We start from the raw sequence: 22,257 nt of genomic DNA on the forward strand, positions 1-22,257 counted from the left end.
GACTCGTGTCCGCCCCTATCGCGTCACGTGACAAGAGAAGCCGGGGCCGTGGCCGGTAGAAGAGGCTTTTAAAGGACCGCCCCGGAAGAGACCGAAGCTTGAGCGGCTTCTCCATTGGGAGGAAGCGCGTGAGGAGGCGTGGCCTTCGCTGACTGGTCCGTAGAGCATCGGGCCGGGTTGGGCGGGGTTTTCTGCCGAGGCGGGAACCCAAATGTCGTTTTGATTGGCAAGATTTGGGCCCAGGGGCGAGACTGACTCTGATTTGTCAAGGTACTGAGTTTCCGCGCGGGATTGGTTTGCAGAAAGACAAAGGCGGGACCAGGAGAGGAAGCTTTTGTAGTCTGCTCTCAGAAACGTAGGAGGCGACACTTGCTGGAGCTGCGGCTCTGTTGGTGAGTAATCTCAGGCAACGGCGACCGTCGACGCCGGGCGACCGGAGCGCTTGCCGCCTGGGCCTTGTTGCGCCTCGTGTGGGGAAACTATCTTCCCGCTGCGCGAGGTTAGGGCGAATCAGAGTCGTCTCTTTCTTTAACTGGCTCATACATCCGGGTTTTTTCTCCTGGGCCGCCCTTTGAGCTCGTGGGCCAATGGGATTCGTCACTTAGGACGCTCCGCGTAGAGCATCTTGGGACTCATAGTAAACCTCTGGACGTTTCCCTCTACCACGCGGGGTGAGGAAGCAAGTGTCCTGCTTTCGCTTTTTTTCCAAGCTGTGCCTCCTTCCCGCCTCTCTTGAGTTCCTCCTGGAAGGAAGATCCCTGAGCAGCCCGTTAAGCCCGCTTTGGAGCAAAGAATTTGGAGAAACCCAGGACTGAAGTTACCTTTTTTCCTTCTTTCAGCTCTACCTCGGCACCTCTCTCCATGGCAGTTCCCGAGACCCGCCCCAACCACACTATTTATATCAACAACCTCAACGAGAAGATCAAGAAGGATGGTGAGTTCTGGGGATAGTCCAGACTCCAGGTTACCTCGCAGGAGCCGGCCCCCTTTTCCATCCCCCGCATTCACTTTTCCTCCTTCGCTTTCTCCAGCCAAACTGTCAGAGTTAATCCTTCAGCCTTTGTACACGCTGCTTCCTGTGTCTTTAACGCACCTCCAGTCCATCTTACACTCTGGCCATTAGCCTGGTCACTGTTGTTCATCCTTCAAGGTTTCAGCTCATAGGACTCCTCCCAGAGGCCTTTGGCGTCCTCTTTCCCCTCAGGTGCCTGCTTCTGACTTCCCATAGGCCCTGGACATGTTCCACTCAAGCCCTCATTGTTCTGGGCTGTTAATGGGGTTGTCTTTGCTGGTCTGTGAGCTTCTTGAGGGTGAGCGCTGGGACGGTCTTGGTCACCGCGGTGTTTTCAGTTACCAGCCCACGATGGAGGTGTTTGATTTCAAAAAGAAAATGAAATAATGGTAAGATGGCTAACACCATAATCAGGTATTGATTCGTACCTCTTTACTGCATTAAATTTGCACAACAATCCTTCAGGAAGGAGCTGTTACTCCTCTTTCTCAGATTAAGAACCAGACTCCAGTGATGTGACTTGCCCAGGGTCACACAGCAAGGTAACGTGGTTGAGGCCACCAGTGTGGAATTCGACTTAAGAACTCGATTCTTGACATTAGACGTATTTTTCCATTTTCTTTATCGCTTTTATTGAATTTTGTTTTCTATATTTGAAAATTGAGTAAAGCTCTAATACTTTCTTTGCATGGATGTTATATGGATTACAAAGCCAAACATCCATGCGGTCCTTCCTTTTATGGTATCCGGTTGTTACTAGGGGCTGGATAAAATTTACTTCATATTATCTCCTTAAGAAAAATCTCGGGTAGAACCAAAGGAGTTTGCTGGGATTAAGTTTGAGGTTACCAATAAAGTTACTATTGCAGAAAACCAGACAAGCCACGTAATCCCCTATGTGTTTTGAGAGTATCATGCCCAGCCAGTACTCTGTGATGCTGGGGAAACACTGGAGACAGAGTCCTGGCCCTGCTTGCTTGCTTGCTTTTTTTCTTTCTTTCTTTTTTTTTTTTTTTAAGATTTTATTTATTTATTTGACAGAGAGAGAGAGACAGCCAGCGAGAGAGGGAACACAAGCAGGGGGAGTGGGAGAGGAAGAAGCAGGCTCCCAGTGGAGGAGCCCAATGTGGAACTCCATCCCAGGACCCTGGGATCACGCCCTGGGCCTAAGGCAGACGCTTAACGACTGAGCTACCCAGGTGCCCCATGGCCCTGCTTTCATGGAGCCACAGTCCTGTGGGGAGGGCAGACCTGCTTTCAGACAATGGTAGCCCAGAGTAGCCAGGGCCGTGATCAGGGAAGCACAAGCAGAGTGGCCAGGACTGGGATGGGGCACCCCTGACAGAGGGGTTTGTTCCCTCTCATAGAAGACTAGATATTTCAGAGAAGCTTTCCAGGTAGAGGAAGCGGTGTGTGTGTTGTGGTGAGGGAGAAGAGTGTTCCGAGCCTGGACCAACATGTGCAGATGTCTGGCGGCCAAAGAGAGCCCGAGCCATTTTGGAAACGACAAGTAGTTTTGTGTGTGAGGCTTGTGTCGCAGTCCCTCTATGCCTTCCAATGAGCAGAGATGGTTCACGGGATCTTGTGGGCAGGTGGGCCGTTAGACTTTGTCCTGAGGCCATCAGTGAGCCAGGCCAGGGACACAGACTGGTGTGAGGGTGACGCATGGAGGGTGAACTTGAGTGGGCAAGAGGGGAGAAGGGAGAGAGGCCCAGAGTCCGGGGGAATGACCGAGGCCCAAACTGGGTTCGTGGGGGTAGAGAGAAACACCAGAAATGGCATCAGGAGAATTTTTGATGAATTTTCCCAAAATGCCTTTGCTTCCCTATTTACTCCACTATTTTCTTTTCTTCCCTCACATAGTCTTTCAGCAGGTGTCTTCAGCTCACATGCTTCCTTTGGTTTTTTGTTTGTTTTTTGTTTTAAGGATTTTATTTATTTGTCAGAGAGCACAAGCAGGGGGAGCGGCAGAGGGAGAAGCAGACTCCCCGCTGAGCAAGGAGCTCCATGCGGGAATCAATCCTGGGACCCTGGGATCATGACCCTAGCCAAAGGCAGACGCCCAACCGACTGAGCCACCCAGGTGTCCCTCAGATGCCTTCTTTGCATAAGATTGGTGTTTTTTCCTGTCAGGTGTGGTAGTTTGTCAGTGAGATACGGTGGCATGGGGTTCAGGTGGACTTGGGTCCCGATTCAGGTCCCCGCTCTGTAGCTTCTCCCCGGTACCTTCAGGACACTCTGAGCCAGTGACAAATCCTCCGAGAGCCCATTTCCCTGTTAGTAAAATTGAGACCGTTCTGGTTGCTCTCTCACGAAGTGATTGTGAGAATTTAGTGAAGTTTTTTCCATAAAACATTTAATGTTATCGTTATTCATGCAAGTGTTTTTGGAGGAGCGTGGTGCTGGAGTCTGCGCTCAGCCTGGGGCCACTGCAGTAAGCAAATTGGAGGGGCTTGTAGGTGAGGATGGCTAAAACAAGTAAGCAGATGTGATGTGAGGAGGCGGGAAATACCGCAAAGGAAAAGCAAGTAGGGTATGAGGAGACGGGAGAGTGACTACAGGGCACCTTTATTAAGACAGGATGGTCGGGGGAGGTCTCTGAAGTGGGAACACTTTGCCTGAGACCTGGTTGACTAGAAGGAGGCAGCTTTGTACCCATCAGGAGAAAGGTCCTTGTGGTGGAGGCAGCAGCCAGGGCAAAGGTCCTGAGGCAGCATCTTCATACTGGCCTGGGAAAGGGCTGTGAGGCCAGTGTGACTGGAGATAGGGAGTGGGGTGGAGTGTGGGGAGACCAAGTTGGAGAAGGTGGCCAGGGCCACCTCACACAGGCATGGGTCAAGGTGCTAGTGACAGGGAAAAGCATGCTCACATTTATCGAGCATTCGTCATGGGCCCTTTTTTATGTGGGCCTCCTGTTCTTCATCCAGCAGCACGGGGGTTGGGGGGGGTGGGCAGGTACCGGTATCCTCCGTGCTCTCAGAGGCGCCCCCACAACCCACCCCAGTGGTTCTTGGCTGCTTCTGGGATTGCTGGCCCTTGAGGGATTGCTGGGCCTCACTAGGCTCTGAAAAAGGAACTCAGACCCCAGGACAAGGTACCAAGACCTCCAGTCACCCACAGGCCTTCCCTTCTTCCCCCTGCAGAGCTGAAGAAGTCCCTCTACGCCATCTTCTCCCAGTTTGGCCAGATCCTGGATATCCTGGTTTCCCGGAGCCTGAAGATGAGGGGTCAGGCCTTTGTCATCTTCAAGGAGGTCAGCAGCGCCACCAACGCCCTGCGCTCCATGCAGGGTTTCCCCTTCTACGACAAGCCCATGGTGAGCGCTGTGGGTGTGGAGGGTGTGCGTGTGCTGTAGAGTGCTGTGGCAGATGGGGTGGGTCTGGACCTCCTGTCACCTGTAGTCCGGTCCCCTAAAGTTGGGAGTCTGTCTGGCTGTTTGTCAGCATTCACTGCTCTTTGTATTAGGGCGTAGGGTGGGGACACCCAGTGACCGAGGGAGCCCCCAGCCCTGCCCTTTCAGACCCTAGATGGTGACGACCCAGAGGGGTCAGGGCTGGGATAGGGGAAGTGCACAGAGCTTGGGGGAGCTTGGGGGAGCTTGGGGGAGACACCTCACCCAGGGCTCAGGGAAGGCTTTCTGGATGTGAGGCTCAAAGGAGAAGGACTAGCTGGGGAAGCTGGGGGAAAAAGTGTTAGGTAACCGGGAGCATTTGTAGTTGAGGAAGTAGGTCAAGTTGGTTTGGCTGGAGCGAAGGGTGAGCGTGGGGTGGGGATGCTGGGGAGCCATGGAAGGGTTTAGGGAGGTGACTGGCTGTTGGGGAGAGTGGATTAGAGGTGGGAGGTTAGGCAAGGCTGGGTAGGGCTCCCAAGGTGTGAGAGTTCGGGGCAGGACCAGGGCAGGGGCCATGAATGGGTAGAAACGGGTGGGTTGCAGGGGTTCAAGAGACCAAGTGGACAGCCAGGGTGGGTGCATTCTGGGAGGTGGGGAATGGCTTAAAGTGCCCTCCCTGAACTAGCATTCCTGCCCCATCACTGGCAGCCATCTTTGATTCTTGGGGCCTTTTCCCTTATCCCTTTGTCAGTTGAGTTTCACCTGATGGGAATATGCCTCCTTGAACCAACTCCCCTGGGGAGGGAACAGCAAGTGCTGGTATGTCCAGGTCCCAGGCGGGTCACCTCCTGTGGAAGACAGTGGGCCCCGGGAGCCATGGGGTAGCCTGGAACCCTCCCTTCCATGTGGAGAGTGTACTGATTTGCCTGCTGTCGCCTCTGGGTGTGAACCCCAACTTTGCACATCTTCCATGACTTTCTGGAGCAGCTGGGAATTAGCTCTTGAAGTATAAAGACCAGATCTGTTCCCCAGATCACCGCTCAGACCATTTCAAACACTCAAGCAGGAGCGAGTTCCATCAGGGTGTCTGTCAAGCCTGCCTTCGGAACCACCATGCTGCCCTGTGGCTGTCCTCCCCTGTGGCAGTGCTGGTCTCTGCTTGGACCCCTGCTCCCCACAGGCTCTTCTCCCTGCGTGGCTCCAGTGCTGCTTCCAGCACACCAGTGAAATCTCCTCGCTTCCTGCTTAGGACACTCCGTGGCTCCCAGCTTTCTCAGGAGAAAAACCCCAAGTTTCAGCACAGCCTCCAGAGTCGCTCGTTGCCTCTGTGATCTTGTCTCCCCCCTCCCCACCCTGTTGAACTTGAACATGCTGCATACCTTGTCTACCATTTCCTTTGCTAGAACGCTCTTTTCCTAGATCTCCCTCCCTCTCTCTTTCTGTCTCTACACCAGTGTCACTTCACTGAGGCCTCTTTTATTTATTTATTTTTGTATGTCCTCATTATTTTTTTTTAATGGTTTTTTATATTATGTTAGTCACCATACAGTACATCCCCGGTTTCTGATGTAAGGCTCGATGATTCATTAGTTGCGTATAACACCCAGTGCACCATGCAATACGTGCCCTCCTTACTACCCATCACCGGTCTATCCCATTCCCCCACCCCCCTCCCCTCTGAGGCCTTCAGTTTGTTTCTCATAGTCCATAGTCTCTCATGTTTCATTCCCCCTTCTGATTACCCCCCCTTTCTTTATCCCTTTCTTCCCCTACTGATCATCCTAGTTCTTATGTTCCATAGATGAGAGAAATCATATGATAGTTGTCTTTCTCTGCTTGACTTATTTCACTTAGCATTATCTCCTCCAGTGCCGTCCATGTTGCAGCAAATGTTGAGAACTCGTTTTTTCTGATAGCTGAGTAATATTCCATTGTATATATGGACCACAGCTTCTTAATCCAGTCATCTGTTGAAGGGCATCTTGGCTCCTTCCACGATTTAGCTATTGTGGACATTGCTGCTATGAACATTGGGGTGCATATGGCCCTTCTCTTTACTACATCTGTATCTTTGGGGTAAACACCCAGTAGTGCAATGGCTGGGTCATAGGGTAGCTCAATTTTTAACTTTTTAAGGGACCTCCACACTGTTTTCCAGAGTGGCTGTACCAACTTGCATTCCCACCAACAAGGTAGGAGGGATCCCCTTTCTCCACATGCTCTCCAACAATTATTGTTTCTTGCCTTGTCAATTTTTGCCATTCTAACTGGCGTAAGGTGGTATCTCAGTGTGGTTTTGATTTGAATTTCCTTGATGGCTAATGATTTTGAACATTTTTTCATGTGTCTGTTAGCCATTTGTATGTCTTCATTGGAAAAGTGTCTGTTCATATCTTCTGCCCATTTTTTGATTTGTTTATTTGTTTCTCGTGTATTGAGTTTGAGAAGGTCTTTGTAGATCTTGGATACCAGTCCTTTATCTGTAGTGTCATTTGCAAATATATTCTCCCATTCCGTGGGCTGCCTCTTAGTTTTTCTGACTGTTCCCTTGGCTGTGCAGAAACTTTTAATCTTGATGAAGTCCCATAAATTCATTTTCTCTTTTGTTTCTCTTGCCTTTGGGGATGTATCATGAAAAAGGTTGCTTTGGCCAATGTCGTAGAGGTTGCTTCCTATGTTCTCCTCTAGAATTTTGATGGATTCCTGTCTCACATCGAGGTCTTTCATCCATTTGGAGTTTATTTTTGTGTATGGTGTGAGATAGTGGTCAAGTTTCATTCTTTTGCATGTAGCTGTCCAATTTTCCCAGCACCATTTATTGAAGAGACTGTCTTTTTCCCACCGGATGTTTTTTCCTGCTTTATCAAATATTAGTTGCCCAAAGAGCCGAGGGTCCATTTCTGGGCTCTCTATTCTGTTCCACTGGTCTATGTGTCTGTTTTTGTGCCAGTACCATGCTGTCTTTGTGATCACAGCTTTGTAGTACAGCTCGAAATCCGGCATTGTGATGCCCCCAGCTTTGTTTTTCCTTTTCAACAGTTCCTTGGAGATTCGGGGCCTTTTCTGGTTCCATACAAATTTAAGGACTATTTGTTCCAGTTCTTTGAAAAATGTCCTCGGTATTTTGATCGGGATAGCATTGAAAATGTAGATTGCTCTGGGTAGCACGGACATTTTAACTATGTTAATTCTTCCGATCCATGAGCATGGAATATCTTTCCATCTTTTTATGTCTTCCTCAATGTCTTTCAAGAGTGATTTATAGTTTCTAGAATATAGGTCCTTTACGTCTCTGGTTAAGTTAATTCCAAGGTAACGTATGGTTTTTGGTGCTATTGTAAATGGGATGGATTCCCTAATTTCTCTTTCTTCGGTCTCGTTATTCGTGTATAGAAATGCAACTGATTTCTGAGCATTGATTTTGTATCCCGCCACGTTACTGAATTGCTCTATAACTTCTAATAGTTTGGGAGTGGCTTCTTTTGGGTTTTCCATATAGAGTATCATGTCATCTGCGAAGAGAGACATTTTGACTTCTTCTTTGCCGATTTGAATACCTTTGATCCCTTTTTGTCATCTGATTGCTGTTTCAAGGACTTTTAGTACTATGTTGAATAATAGTGGCGAGAGTGGGCATCCTTGTCGAGTTCCTGATCTTAAGGGAAAGGCTTCCAGCTTTTCCCCATTGAGAATAATATTTGCAGTAGGCTTTTCATAGATGGCTTTTATGAGATTGAGAAATGTACCCTCTATTCCTACACTCTGAAGGGTTTTAATCAGGAAAGGATGCTGTATTTTGTCAAATGCTTTTTCGGCATCAATTGAGAGGATCATTTGGTTCCTGAGTCTTTTCTTGTTGATATGATGTATCACGCTGATTGATTTGCGAATATTGAACCACGCTTGCATCCGAGGTATGAATCCCACTTGATCATGATGGATAATCCTTTTAATGTACTGTTGGATTCTATTAGCAAGTATCTTGTTGAGGATTTTGGCATCCATATTCTTTAGAGAAATCGGTCTGTAATTCTCCTTTTTGAGGGGGTCTTTGCCTGGTTTGGGGATCAAGGTAATATTGGCCTCATAGAATGAGTTTGGTAGCTTTCCTTCTGTTTCTATTTTTTGAAATAGCTTTAGGAGAATAGGTATTATTTCTTCTTTGAATGTTTGGTAGAATTCCCCAGGAAAACCGTCCGGGCCTGGAGTTTTGTTATTTGGAAGGTTGTTTATCACTGACTCAATTTCTTCATAATTAATTGGCCTGTTTAAGAAATCAATTTCTTCCTGTTTCAATCTTGGTAGTTTATAGGTTTCCAGGAAGGATTCCATCTCTTCCAGATTGCTTAGTTTATTGGCATATAGCTGTTGATAAAAATTTCTAATAATCCTTCCAATTTCAATGGTGTTCGTCGTGACCTCTCCTTTTTCATTCATAATTTTAATAATCTGGGTCCTTTCTCTTTTCTTTTGGATAAGTCTTGCCAGTGGTCTGTCAATTTTATTGATTCTCAAAGAACCAGCTTCTAGTCCTGTTGATCTGCTGTACTGTACTTCTGGTTTCTGCTTGATTGATTTCTGCTTTAATTTTGGTCAGCTGCTTCCTCGTGTGTGGATTAGGCCTGTCCCTCTGTTGCTGTTCCAGCTTCTTGAGGTGAGAATATAAAAACTGCATTTTAGATTTTTCTATTCTTTTGAGTGAGTCTTTGATGGCTATATATTTCCCCCTTAGGACTGCCTTTGCAGTATCCCATAGGTTTTGGACTGTTGTATTTTCATTCTCATTGGTCTCCATAAATTGTTTAATTTGATTTTTGATTTCCTGGTTTATCGAGTCATTCCTGAGCAGGATGGTTCTTAGTCTCCAAGTGTTTGAGTTTCTTCCAAATTTTTCCTTGTGGTTGAGTTCCAATTTGAGAGCGTTGTGGTCTGAGAATATGCAGGGGATAATTTCAATCTTTTGGTATCGGTTGAGACCTGTTTTGTGTCCCAGAACATGGTCTATTCTTGAGAATGTTCCATGGGCATTAGAATAGAATGAGTATTCTTTGGTTCTGGGGTGTAGTGTTCTATATATATCTATGAGGCCCAACTCGTCGAGTATGGCATTCAAAGCCTTTGATTCTTTGCTTAGTTTTTGCCAGGGTGTTCTGTCTATTTCTGATAGTGGAGTGTTGAGGTCCCCTACTATTAATGTATTTTTATCTATATGTCTCTTTATTCTGGTTAAGAGTTGACTTGTGTATCTTGCTGCTCCCCTGTTGGGGGCATATATATTTATAATTGTCATATCCACTTGTTGAATACTTCCTTTAAGAATAATATAGTGCCCTTCTGCGTCTCTAACTATAGTCTCTAGTTTAAAATCCAATTTATCTGATATGAGAATTGCTACCCCAGCTTTCTTTTGAGGTCCATTTGCATGAAAGATGGTACTCCATCCCCTTACTCTCAGTCTGAATGCATCTTTGGGTTCGAGATGAGTCTCTTGTAGACAGCAAATGGATGGGTCATTTCTTTTTATCCAATCTGCAACCCTGTGGCGTTTTATGGAAGCGTTCAAACCATTTACATTAGCGCTAAGAACTGAGAGATATGATTTTAATGATGCCATGTTGCCAGTAAAGTCTTTGTTTGTATCGGTTGTGACTTTCTTTTGTGTATCACTCTTGGGGCCTTTTTACCTTTATAGAACCCCCCTTAATATCTCCTGTAGGGCTGATTTCGTGGTTACGAAATTGGTTAATGACTGGCGATTCTGAAATGTCTTTATTTCTCCATCAATTCTGAATGACAGCCTTGCTGGATAAAGGATCCTTGGCTGCATGTTTTTCTCTGAAAGAGCTTTAAAAATGCTCCCCCAACCTTTTCTCTCATTCCAGGTCTGTGTAGACAGGTCTGACGTAATTCTGATGCCTTTGCCTTGGTACGTGAGAAATTTCTTTGCCCTGGCCGCTTTCAATACTGTATCCTTGGATCTAATATTTGCAAATGCACTATGACGTGACGTGGCGTAGGTTTGTCGTGGTTGAGCTTGGGAGCGGTCCTCTCTGCCTCTTGGACACGAATGTTTGTTTCCCTCGCTAGATTAGGGAAGTTTTCAGCTACAATTTGTTCAAATATCTCTTCTAGACCTCTGTTTTTCTCCACCCCCTCGGGGATGCCAATGATTCTGACATTGGAACGTTTCATTGAGTCAGTAATCTCCCGTAACCTACATTCGTGGGCTTGGATTTTTTTAAGACCATCTTCTATTTTCATTTTTTCCTCTATTAACCCATCCTCCAATTCACTAACCCTTTCCTCTGCTTTGGTGACCCTGGCCGTCAGAGCCTCTAGTTTTGCCTGCATTTGGCTCATAGAATTTTTAATTTCTGTCAGATTCGCTCTCATTTCTGTCCTTAGGGATTCTATATTCTCAGTAACCTTTTCGTTAATACTTTTTTCAAGTCTACTCATCATTTTGACCATCGTTACTCTGAATTCCATTTCTGATAATTTGGTTACATCCATATCCATTATTTCTGTGGCAGAGGCCACAGACTCACTGTCTTTTCTTTGCTGGGGGGGGCTTCTCCTTCTTGTCATTCTGATGAGGAGAGGTTGTGGGGTTGTCCAGAGCCCAAATTATTGACTGGGTCCCAGGTCGTGCCCCTTGTTTTATAGGGATCTTAGGGATGTGGGCTTCTTCTTTAAAGATTTTATTTATTTATTTATCTGAGAGAGAGAGAGACAGACAGTCAGCAAGAACGGGAACAGAAGCAGGGGAGTGGGAGAGGAAGAAGGAGGCTCCCAGCGGAGGAGCCCGATGAGGGACTCCTTTCCAGAACGCCGGGATCAGGCCCTAAGCCGAAGACAGGCGCTCAATGACTGCGCCACCCAGGCGCCCGGGTTGTGGGCTTCTTGATTTTTCAGCCTGCCTTCTGTGTTCTGGGGGAGGGGCCTGCCGCGCCGATACTCAGGCAACCCTGTTTGGGTAGAGTCTCCGTGTCCCCTGCGAGGGAGGATGGGGATGGGCACTCTCTGAGCCGGTATTTCCAGGCTTTTGTTCTCTGGCGGCTTTCCCTGGCGGCCGGCTATGCCTCTTCTGAGAGTCAGAGCAGCAGAGGCCGAATTGTCACAGAACAGAGGGATTGCAGCCCGTTCTCCACTGATGATCTGGCCACTTTAACTCTGTTACTGTTGGTGCTGCTCAACCCTGCAGCGTCCAGGATGTGCGCCCTACACCCGGCGTCCCTGCCCTCACTTCCAGGGCCGCTGCGTCTCTGTCCTTTGTGTTTCTACAAACGCCAGCCGCCCCGCGCGCTCCCGGGTCTCCCGGTCTCAGTCTATGCCCGGTGAGCACACCGCGATTCCGGAGTTCCGTGAGAAGCCTGGTGGCGCGCGCACCTGGTTCAGGGTCTCAGTCTGCTGTTTCGCGGGTGCCGTCCGCGAGTCCACCCGCTCCCCCGTGCAGGTGGCCCGCCAGCCGCCCTGCGAGCGCTCCGGGAGCTCCCGGTCTCAGTCTGGATCCCGTGAGCACACCGGGATTCCGGTGTTCCATGAGATGCCTGGTGGCGCGTGCTCCCGGCTCACCGGTCTCAGTCCGCCCACTCTCTCGGTGCTGTCCGTGAGTCCGTCTGCTCCCCCGTGCAGGTGGCTGCCGCTTCCCGGCGCCCGAACGCGGCGGCTCCCTCCCCCTTCCGTTTATCTTCCGATATCTGTGCGCTGTTTCACGGCTCCCCACTTCGTACCTCAATACTCAGCGCTGGAGATGTTCATTTGTAGAGATCCAGATGTATCTTCCTGTGTCTCCGGCTGATTCCGTGGTTGTTTAGGCTGGTCTGGTACCTATCCAGCTCGACTCAGGGGACCGGCTGAAAAAGGGGTCCCCTACTCCTCCGCCATCTTAACTCCCCTTCACTGAGGCCTCTTTTAGCCACATTCCGAAATTTTCGATTTTTACCTTTTTCTTTTTTTTTTCTTAAGTAGGCTCCACGCCCAGCCCGGGGCTCGAACTCACAACTCTGAGATTGAGAGTTGCATGCTCTGAGTCAGCCACTTTTTCATCTTTTTCATTGTATCTTTCTCGCCAAGTACAGCATGAGGGCAGGGGCATTTGATGGGCTCATTGCTGTACCCCCAGAGTAGAGGTTCTCCATAGATCGGTGAGAATGAGCTTTAGCCTGGGGGTCTAAACTCTTGTGTGACACCCCCCCCCCCCCCCCCCCCCGCATAGTGTTCCTGTCCTGGCCTTGTTTCCTTAGGCTTCTGCCTTTGGCCCGATGCTCAGGACTGTCCCATCTTCTCAAAATCCCAGCAACCCACTGACCTAACACGGTAAGTGTGCCAGCTACTGTTCCAAGCACTTAAGTCCCTTTAGTCCTTAACAGTCAGGAAATCTCCACAATCCCCATTTTACAGATGAGGTTGTTAAGGCCAGGCGATTTCTGTAACCTTACCGAGCTTCTGGTGAAGGTCTGGTTTTGCACCCAGGCAATTTGGCCTTGAAGGCTCTTCACCCTTCCGCTCTCTGTTTGGCAGCGCATTCAGTACGCCAAGACTGACTCGGATATCATTGCCAAGATGAAGGGCACCTTCGTGGAGCGGGACCGCAAGCGGGAGAAGAGGAAGCCCAAGAGCCAGGAGACCCCAGCAGCCAAGAAGGCCGTGCAGGGTGGGGCAGCTGCCCCCGTGGTGGGGGCTGTCCAGGGGCCTGTCCCGGTAAGCCAGGGCCCAGAGATGCTGCTCTTTCCCCATCAGGTCTGCCTTAGCCTTGTGGCCTGGCCTGTGGGCACAGGGTTGGGGGGGGGGTAGAAGGTCTGCCCTTGGGGTTCTGGCCCCCTCCCTTTCCATTTCCTTTCAGAACTTGTACGCCTCTCTCTGAGGGATTGCGCACTTGGGTGATGGACTGCACTTGGAAATGCTTCTGTGCTGGCCTGACTTTTTTGGGAGTTTTCTTTCTCTGTGTTTCCGTTCCTTGGTTTCTTTCTCCCCTTGACCTTGATCTTGTTGTCTGTGCCTTAATGTCTATACAGAAAATCCAGAGGAAGCCACGAACCAACTTTTTTGGATTAATTAGTGAATTTAATTTAGCAGGCTCGCCAGAGATAAGGTCAGTGTGGAAGAAGTCAGTTTTATTCCTCTGTGCTAGCAGCAAACAAGTAGACTTCAGATTTAAAAATAGCTCAGGATTAAATCCAACAAAAGGTGTGCAAAAACCACCCACTAAAAATATAGACCATCACTGAGAGAAATGGGATGTGAATTCAGCAAATGGACGGGAGACTCAAAACTTGTTAAGATGCCAGTCCTCCAAATTGGTCTAACACTCAACACAATTCCAATCAAAATGCCAGCAGGAATTTGGGGGACATTAGTGGCCCATTGCCACAGGCGTGCGGAAAGGCAAGGCCAGATTGATGAGGAGAATGAAGCTGGGGGGCCCGCTCTAGTCATCAAGATAATGTGATGTTGGGGAGGAAGATGGACCAGGTGGCAGAAGAGAGTCCAGAAATAGGTCCACACAGGCATGGTTTCTCAGCGGGTGAAGGCTCCACCCGCAGTCCAGTGGTGAAAGGATTTTTCTCTTTTTTTTGCTAAAAAATGATGCTGGACGGATTGGATGTCTATGAGGCAATGAATTAGTCTTAATTCCGCTATATAAGTTAATTTGAGATGAATCGTAGACCTCAGTGTGGCAGCTAAAACAATAAAGCTTCTAGAAGGAAACAGGAATTTCTCTTCATGACCTTTGTGAGGGCCCGAGAAGTAGAAACATCCTGTTTTCTAAGCAGCACGGAGAAAGCACGAAGTACTTCAGAAAAGCTAGATGAATTGCATCTACTCCTTGCTTCTGGGTCTCCACGTTGGCTTTTGTGCCCAGTCACACACTATTTGTCCGGCTTTCATCAATGCCAGCTCACTTTCTGTCTGGCGTCAGCAGTGGAGCCGGGGTTCCTGCCCAGCCTCCCTGGTCTTACCTACTCCCCTGTTCCACACCCAGCTTTTTGTCAACCTTTGAGTCCTGTGGTTCCCGCTCTGGCCATCCTGTCTCCCCTGGAGGCATGAGTTGTGCGCCTGTGGGCGCCAGAGCTCCCTTCTCCCCGCCTCCCCACCACGCCTCCCATTTCTCTCTGCCTCTGCCCTGCCCGTCTCTGTCCCTGTCCGTCTCTGCCTTCCACTGTCTGTTCCTCTTTTCTCTGTAGGTCCGGTTTTTCTCTCTCCTCCCTTAAAGTGTGTTTCTGGAAGGAAAAGCATAGCATGCTCTTCATAGTGTTTATTTCCACTCCTTTTGTTAATAGGTGTTAGCATTTGATTTTTTTCCAGTCTTTTTTTTTTTTTTTTTTTTTTTTTTTACTCCTACACTGATAAACAGTTGGATCACATTGGCCAGTTTTTCTATGTTAAAATTTTTTTTTTAAGTTTCTAGTTTGCTGTCCACCTTGAGCCTGGGTCAGTTTTGCTCCATCCGTTTTCCTTTGGGTGACCTTTGTCTCCGTGGGTGCCTTGGGCTCTCTCCCTGTGTCATTCACACCCTAGGTCTCCTGATACTGTCTGGTCTTCTCTGCCTCCAGCGGGTCAGCCACCCCGCTCAGCCCTGCCCTCTCTCTCTCTGCAGGGCATGCCTCCGATGACCCAAGCGCCCCGCATCATGCACCACATGCCTGGCCAGCCTCCCTACATGCCGCCTCCTGGCATGATCCCTCCTCCAGGCCTGGCTCCTGGCCAGATCCCGCCAGGGGCCATGCCCCCACAGCAGCTTATGCCGGGGCAGATGCCACCTGCCCAGCCTGTAAGTGTCTCTTTCCCCTGGGATCTCATAAACAGCTAGAACATGGGAATAAAAAGGGACAAGTGGGGGTTCTGTTGTAGGGGCAGAGAGGGATTGACAGGTCTGCTGGGGAGCTTGGGAGGGTCAGGGTGAGGCTGGAGCGGCGACCAGAACTTTATCGGACCCGGTGAACTTCTGTGGAGCACCCGCTGTGGCCTGTATTCTGGTGGGGGGGGCAAGGCGGTGTAGACAGGCAACATCAGGGATGTCAAGTAAAGGGGCCAGAAAGAATTCAAGTGGGGCGGGGGTGGGAAACAGGAAGGCAGTAGGTCCCCCACTAGACTCATGGGCTCTGTCACTTCCTTGCAGCTTTCAGAAAATCCACCAAATCACATCTTATTCCTCACCAACTTGCCCGAGGAGACCAACGAACTCATGCTATCCATGCTTTTCAACCAGTAAGTGGGGCCAGTAGCTGGGCAGGGGCCAGAGGGCGACGGCCAGGAGATGGCACCATGGGGCCAGGCCTCAGAGTTCTGCTGGTGGAGCCCTGAGCCTGCTTAGGAATTTTAGGCAGGACAGTGACTGGAGGCCTAAAAGGTGGGAGGTGTGGTAATGGCAAGCCTAGGGCATAGCAGCACGGGACCTTCCTCACCTTTGTCCGGGGTGGGGGAGTCCCTGGGCCTCGTCTTGGCAGCCTCTAAATCAGAAAAATGCTAGGTGCGTATAAAGTAACAGTGAGATGGCATCGAGCACTGGCTCGAGGCCCAAATCAGCTACAGAATCAAACTGCATTGGTGGGGGGTGGGGATGATTGAACCCTCACGTGCTGGTAATGGGGTGTAAACCGTATGGCTATCGCGTAGGGTAACTGTTCACTGTTCAGTAAAGGAGGGGGTATGTGCTCACCTGACGACCCTGCTTCTAATCTTAGTATCCTAAAGATCCTCTTAAGACGAGTCCCAAGAGGTGTGGGGTTCATTCCTCCGGGCGGTGGGGAGTTGGAGGCGGCCCGGGCAAAGGAGAGAGGTCAGACGTGCTACTGGCCGTGGCCTGCTCTGGGGCAGTTGGAGGAACAGAGCAGCGCGGATGGTTCTTTGTAACAGTGCCGACAGGGAATTTTGAGAAACTCCGTAAGGCAGAAAAAATATCACACGTATATCCTTCTGTAAAACAATACGTACTTTGTAAGAACAGCGGCAGAAAGTGTCCCCAGCAAGCAAGAGGATGGTTGCCCGATGGGGAAGGAAGTTAGGGAAGAGAAGGGGGAAATGAGAGAAACAGCGGATCATAAAAAGTCAAGGTAGTGTTTATTTCTGGAACGGGGTGGGTGGGTTATGACTGGGGAAGGACGGGGTGGGGGCAGTGTCCTGTTTCTTTTTATGACTATTATTTTTAATTTTTTTTTATTTTTTGAAGATTTTATTTGAGACCGAGAGAGAGAGAGAGAGAGCCTAAGCAGGGGGAGGGGCAGAGGGAGAGAGAGAAGCAGGCTCCCTGTTGAGCAGGGAGCCCAATGCGGAGATTGATCCCAGGACCCTGAGATCATGACCTGAACCAAAGGCAGACGCTTCACCGACTGAGCCACCCAGGCGCCCCCATGTGTCCTGTTTCTTGTTCTGAGTTGTGGTTGCATAGGCATAGGTGTTCCCGTTGAGGTACTTCCTTAAATGATACCTGTGTGTACTTGGCTTGTGTTGGGGTTACCCCAATTAGCACTGGGTGCATTTGGGGTGCGTTGTAGGATCTTAGCATCTTTGGCCTCCACGCTCTAGATGCCAGAGCATTTGGGGGAGATGCTGAGTCTGGATCCCTGAGGTCTCTTCCCATCTTTCAGGTTCCCTGGCTTCAAGGAGGTCCGCCTGGTCCCCGGGCGGCACGACATCGCCTTTGTGGAGTTTGACAACGAGGTCCAGGCGGGGGCTGCTCGTGATGCACTGCAGGGCTTCAAGATCACGCAGAACAACGCCATGAAGATCTCCTTCGCCAAGAAGTAGCACCTTTTCCCCCTGCCTTCCCCTGCCCACTGTTCTGGGGCCACCCCTTTTCCCCCTTGGCTCAGCCCCCTGAAGGTAAGTCCCCCTCGGGGGCCTTCTCAGAGCCGTGTGTGAGTGAGTGGTCGCCACACAGCATTGTACCCAGAGTCTGTCCCCAGACATTGCACCTGGCGCTGTTAGGCCGGAATTAAAGTGGTGTTTTTGAGGTCTGGTTTTTCACAACCATTTGTCGTTTTTATTTTCTTGTCCTCTGTGCCGCCTTTTCTTGCACTTCAGAATAGGGTGTTGGGACCCCTCAGCATGTTGGGGTTTGCAACCTTGGGAAAACAGAGAATAGTGTAGTAACTTTGTCTAAGCGTCAGGCATCTTTCCTAGTTTGGAAAAATGCCTGTTTTGTCTCAATCAGCATTCAGAGCAGGAAATTGAAACCCAGTCTGCCACGTCCAGTTGGGCAGGTTGTGTACTACACAAGGATGCCACGTTTAAGGGCACATTATTCACTCTGTAGATTCGTATGTTTTTTTAACATGATAGAGTGTCCAGAAAGGTTTTTCTTCACCTTTTTTGAATCTTCACACAAATGTCCTCTGTCATAGCAACAGTCCCGAGAAATCACACTAGATACTCGTGGAAGAAAAGGAAGGGAACTGGGTGTTCAGGAATTCATTGGAAGGATAGAAGGAGTGGTAGCCTGGGTTTGAGACTCTGGAGTTGAAGCTTGCAGTCTCTGATTGCGCTGCAGTCTGGACTTCAGGAAGGCGCCACTGTTGCTGATGGAAGTGCCCATCCCACATGGGAAGCTACTGACCAGGCACAAAGGGTATGGCCACTTCAAACACTGCTGATCTTCCGTGCTGGCCACCTGCCAGCCAGGAGCCTCAGGCAGGTGTCTGAACCACATCCTCCAGTCCCCTGGCTGCAGGGGAGTGTAGGAAATGGAGTTTCTGATTGGACAGTCATGTAATCTGGCTGAAGCTATGGGTAAGAGGGGAGATCAAAAGAGGGACCTTCTTTGGCAGGCTCTTGCACACCTGATCCGGAAAAAAAATTTTTTTTAAAGATTTATTTGAGAGCGAGAGACAGTGGGTTGCAGGGGGCAGAGGAAGAGGGACAAACAGACTCCCTGCTGAGTAGGGAGTCCAACAGGGGGCTCGATCTCAGAACCCTGAGATCATGACCTGAGCTGAAGTCAAGACGCTTAACCGACTGAGCCACCCATGCGCCTCTGGACATTTTTTTAATTGACTCAAAAATACATATATTGCTTAAGACCCTTTTTCAGGCCATGTACACAGAAAAATGAGATCATTTGCCAGAAGTAGAAAATTGACCACAAAAATAAATCTTAGAAGACTGTTAAATTCTGTGTGGTCATCTTCCGTGAAGGCTCTCAGCCCAAGCCGCCTCCTGCTCTGCTCTTTTCTGTTAAAGAGGAACATCAGTGTTTGCAGTGGTAAAGACTTAACAGCACCAAATACAGTCTTTCTCCTTGTAGGATCTGAAAGGAGAAAGGGATCGTTGTCTCCGCTAAGAGGCAAGTCTTATTGCTAATGGCAAGTGGAAATGTCTCGCCCACCACACTGGCAGCCACAGGTCCTGGTTTTTCTTCTTCTTTCTGTTCCCCATGAGCAATTGATGTCCCCACTCCAAGCTTCATTTTCTTCCCGTGTAAGGGAAAAATTCCTGCATGTTAGTACCGTGGTATTTCTTGTTGGTACACACCACTACCCCCAGTGCACCCCCACTGCCAGGTACTCAGGAAGCACTATAAACTCAGCAAATACTTAAGTACCTGTCGTGCTAAATACTGTTCTTGGCACAAGACACGCAGTGGTAAACGAAATAGGCAAGCTAACTGCAAATACTGTGTTCTGATAAACAACTGGGGCCACGGGGCTGGGAATGGTCCCGGGTGATCAAGGAAAGGCTATCATTGGACGTGACTTCTGAGCAGAGCTCCTTCTCCCATCCATGGTGGCGGTGCTGTGTATTGGGTGCATGGAGTTGGCTGAGGTCCAGGCTTGCCGCTGATGAATTCTTCCGCACCCCCAAGTCCATGCACACCCAATCCATTTCCCCCTCACAAAAGTTTGAACTTGAGGCCAAAGGTGAGAATGCCCGAGGACGGGAGATGGCCACCCAGGAGAGTGACCTTGGCACGGGGATCTATTGGAGACGCAGTTTTTAGAGGTTGAGACTTGAGTTCAAATTCCGCCTCTGTTTTCTCCTGACCTTTGGCGACAATGGACAACTCCATACTCAGAGAATGATGGGTGTGGGCCTGAGCCAAATCTGGCCCCTCGGCTTCCTGGCTCTAACCTTCGGCAAGTTTCTGAAGGCTCTCCCCTGCCATTTCCATGGTGAGTGGGGTTATAACAGCCCTCTTAAGGTGATGTTGAGTGTCCATTTGAGTTAATAAGATAAAAATTATGTGCAGAGTGGTCTTTAAGTAACGGTTAGCTTTCCTGGTCCCTATTTTACAGAGGAGTAAGGCGAGGCTCTCAGAAGAGAAATCGCTTAGCCCAGGTCACCCAGTCAGGAAGTGGCTTATGAAGATAAATAGTGATTATGGTAGGGCATTGCTAGCCTTAAGACCCAGCATATAATACTTGGTCCTTGAGAGTGGGGGCTGTTCCTGGCGATCAAAAGGCTGCCTTGTTCTGTCCTGAGCACAGGAAATTCCAAGGTAGTTTCTGTACTAGCTCCCTGTTTTCTGTTCTTGGAGGGGGCAGCAGAGGGGCCCAGGTACCCAAGCAGCCTCAAGAGAAGATGGAATTGAATATCTCAGCCTGCCTGTCTGGCCTCTGATTGTGGAGGGGGAGGGGGGTGGCTCTCACTTGGAGTGGCCTGGACTGCTTGGGCCCATCTGGGCATTTCCTTGGGCAGGCAGCCCTCACCCTGGCCTTGAAGTGGTTCTGGCTGGGTAGCAACCTCTAGGTGTCGTGGGAGAAATTTGGAACTGGTTAAGGGTGGAGACTGGACCGAGAACACAGGTTTCCTTGTGTTGCTGGAGAGAGGGAGGGCAGAAGGAAACTGGAGACCCATTTCCCCCTCGGTCACTCTCCTGCTCGAAGTCCATGATGGCTGGCTTGCCAGTGTTCCTCGGTGTCATCGTTTTGCTGTCTGCCTTCCCAGGGCCTAGTGTCGGGGGCCGCGCCATGCCCAAGCTGGCTGACCGCAAGCTGTGTGCTGATGAGGAATGCAGCTGTAAGAGCTGGGGGTTGGGGAGCCTGGGGGCTTGGGCTGCCAGCCCGTGTAGAGGGTGCTGTCATTCCCTTCTATTCCTTCCCCAGACCCCATCTCCATGGCCGTGGCCCTTCAGGACTACATGGCCCCCGACTGCCGTTTCCTGACCATACACAGGGGCCAAGTTGTGTACGTCTTCTCCAAGCTGAAGGGCCGAGGGCGGCTCTTCTGGGGAGGCAGCGTGAGTCTTGGGAGAACAGAAGAGGAAAGGATGTGGGGCTGGGGTGGGAGTATACCCTAATTTTCCTCCCAAAGGGAAGATTTGAGGGGATGGACTGAAATAGTTTGGCAGGAGGGAGGGGGTATTGTGATCTACTTGGTTTTTACCTTGTTGAGCAATTATGGGGCACCCACTGTAGTGCCAGGCTCTGTTCCAGACCCCGAAGATACAACAGCGAATGATCCCTTTTATTCTAATGGAAGGAGACAAGTCATCAAAAGATATCAGCAAATATGTGCTCCTCCAAGAATTAATACACACTGACTCAGGGGCTACTTCAGGTGGTCAGGGAAGGCCTGCACGCAGTGACTGTAAGCTGAGATCTGAGTGACAAGGATGGAGCCAGCCATCTGGAGATCAGGAAGAAAAGTGCTATGGTCTTCAGCAGGAACGAGTTTGCTGTCTTCCCAGACCCTGGCATTGAATTCTTCCTCTCCAGGTTCAGGGAGATTACTATGGAGATTTAGCTGCTCGCCTGGGCTACTTCCCCAGTAGTGTTGTACGTGAGGACCAGACTCTGAAACCTGGCAAAATCGATGTGAAGACAGATGTGAGTGTCTTGGGGGCTGACAGGGATCGAGAGGGAGGGCCCTGGGGTTGTGATGATGGCAGAAATGCTTCTGCCTTTGGCTCCCTGGCAGCGTAGCTCTGTGCGCTGGGACAAATTTCCTGCCTGAGTTTTCTTTTCTTTTTTTTTTTTTTAAAGATTTTATTTATTTATGTGACAGAGAGACAGCCAGTGAGAGAGGGAACACAGCAGGGGGAGTGGGAGAGGAAGAAGCAGGCTCCTAGTGGAGGAGCCTGATGTGGGACTCGATCCCGGTACGCCAGGATCACGCCCTGAGCCGAAGGCAGACGCTTTAACGACTGCGCTACCCAGGCGCCCCTCTGCCTCAGTTTTCTTATCTGTAAAATGGGGAGTGATTTTTAAGTGCCTGTCAGATTGAGAGGTGCAAAGATTAAGGGGCTCTGGGCTAATTTGCATAGCACGTGTTTGGCCAAACCTGGCCCCTGCCGCTACAGCCTTTGCTAAAACCACTAGATCCTTTGTGGTGTGACCGCTGGTTTTCTCCCCACTGTTTTCCCTTTCTCTTTTTCAGAAATGGGATTTCTTCTGCCAGTGAGCTCAGCCTACCACTGTCCCTGCTGTTTTTTTCTTCCCGGCTTTATGCAAATATATCAGCCAAGTGCAAAATTTGCCGGTCTCTGTGGTCTTTATGGGGGGGGGGGTGCGGGGAGGAGGTGTAACAAAGGAAATGCTTCCCCAGGTTCCTGAATTTAGCCAGTCAGACCCCTGACTGTGGTAACGTCAGTGGTTGCTAGGCAGAGTTCCACCGATTAAAAGCTCTTCGCTCCATGCTGGGTACCGGAGGTGGGCTCCTAAGCGTAGATACTAGACACAGCGAATGAGAAGGCGGAATAACCTGAACAGCCCGGGTGTGGGTTGTGACCTTTCTAGACCAATTGGAGGGAGTTGAATTATTGGGAATGAGTCAATCGGACCATGAGGAAGACATAAATCACAGAATAGAGGTTTTCGTGGAAGATCATCTGCAAAGGGAGGTGGGAAGTTAGTCTGCACGTATCCTCCCCCCGCCCGAGTTTTCCTCTTTCTTGCCTTTGAGGTCAGAAAGAGGGCTCGCCAGCTCAATATCTGCTCCTCTTCAGGGTCTGTCAATTCTGTCCTTGCCCCCTTCT

General features: G+C 49.7%; 2 protein-coding genes across 7 annotated transcripts; both read left to right on the plus strand.

The window, feature by feature from the left end:
• The first annotated feature begins 6 nt into the window (after positions 1–6).
• On the plus strand, positions 7–18,717 carry SNRPA (small nuclear ribonucleoprotein polypeptide A). Of its 4 annotated transcripts, XR_006777236.2 has the most exons (9): positions 7–155; positions 303–392; positions 840–934; positions 4,156–4,328; positions 12,867–13,046; positions 14,944–15,117; positions 15,466–15,554; positions 16,934–17,168; positions 18,589–18,717. XR_006777236.2 is itself a non-coding variant. In XM_045784191.2 (8 exons), exons 3-8 carry the CDS (start codon positions 862–864, stop codon positions 17,091–17,093), a joined length of 849 nt encoding a protein of 282 aa, XP_045640147.1. In that variant the 5' UTR covers positions 7–155; positions 303–392; positions 840–861; the 3' UTR covers positions 17,094–17,315. The 4 variants fall into 4 exon arrangements, 3 of the variants coding, with proteins under 3 accessions (XP_045640147.1, XP_045640212.1, XP_045640331.1); XM_045784191.2 differs by lacking the exon at positions 18,589–18,717 and having other exon boundaries at positions 16,934–17,315; XM_045784256.2 differs by lacking the exons at positions 7–155; positions 18,589–18,717 and having other exon boundaries at positions 239–392; positions 16,934–17,315.
• A 603-nt stretch (positions 18,718–19,320) lies between these two features.
• Positions 19,321–21,756, plus strand: MIA (MIA SH3 domain containing). Of its 3 annotated transcripts, XM_045784708.2 has the most exons (5): positions 19,321–19,453; positions 20,229–20,300; positions 20,387–20,520; positions 20,999–21,109; positions 21,660–21,756. In XM_045784708.2, exons 1-5 carry the CDS (start codon positions 19,360–19,362, stop codon positions 21,681–21,683), a joined length of 435 nt encoding a protein of 144 aa, XP_045640664.1. In that variant the 5' UTR covers positions 19,321–19,359; the 3' UTR covers positions 21,684–21,756. The 3 variants fall into 3 exon arrangements, with proteins under 3 accessions (XP_045640664.1, XP_045640580.1, XP_045640747.1); XM_045784624.2 differs by having other exon boundaries at positions 20,999–21,756; XM_045784791.2 differs by lacking the exon at positions 19,321–19,453 and having other exon boundaries at positions 20,171–20,300.
• Positions 21,757–22,257: the final 501 nt, after the last annotated feature.

The sequence above is a fragment of the Ursus americanus genome, chromosome 21 (genome assembly GCF_024610735.1).
Source record: "Ursus americanus isolate L20-20 chromosome 21, mUrsAme1.1.p, whole genome shotgun sequence".
Classification (NCBI taxonomy): domain Eukaryota; kingdom Metazoa; phylum Chordata; class Mammalia; order Carnivora; family Ursidae; genus Ursus; species Ursus americanus.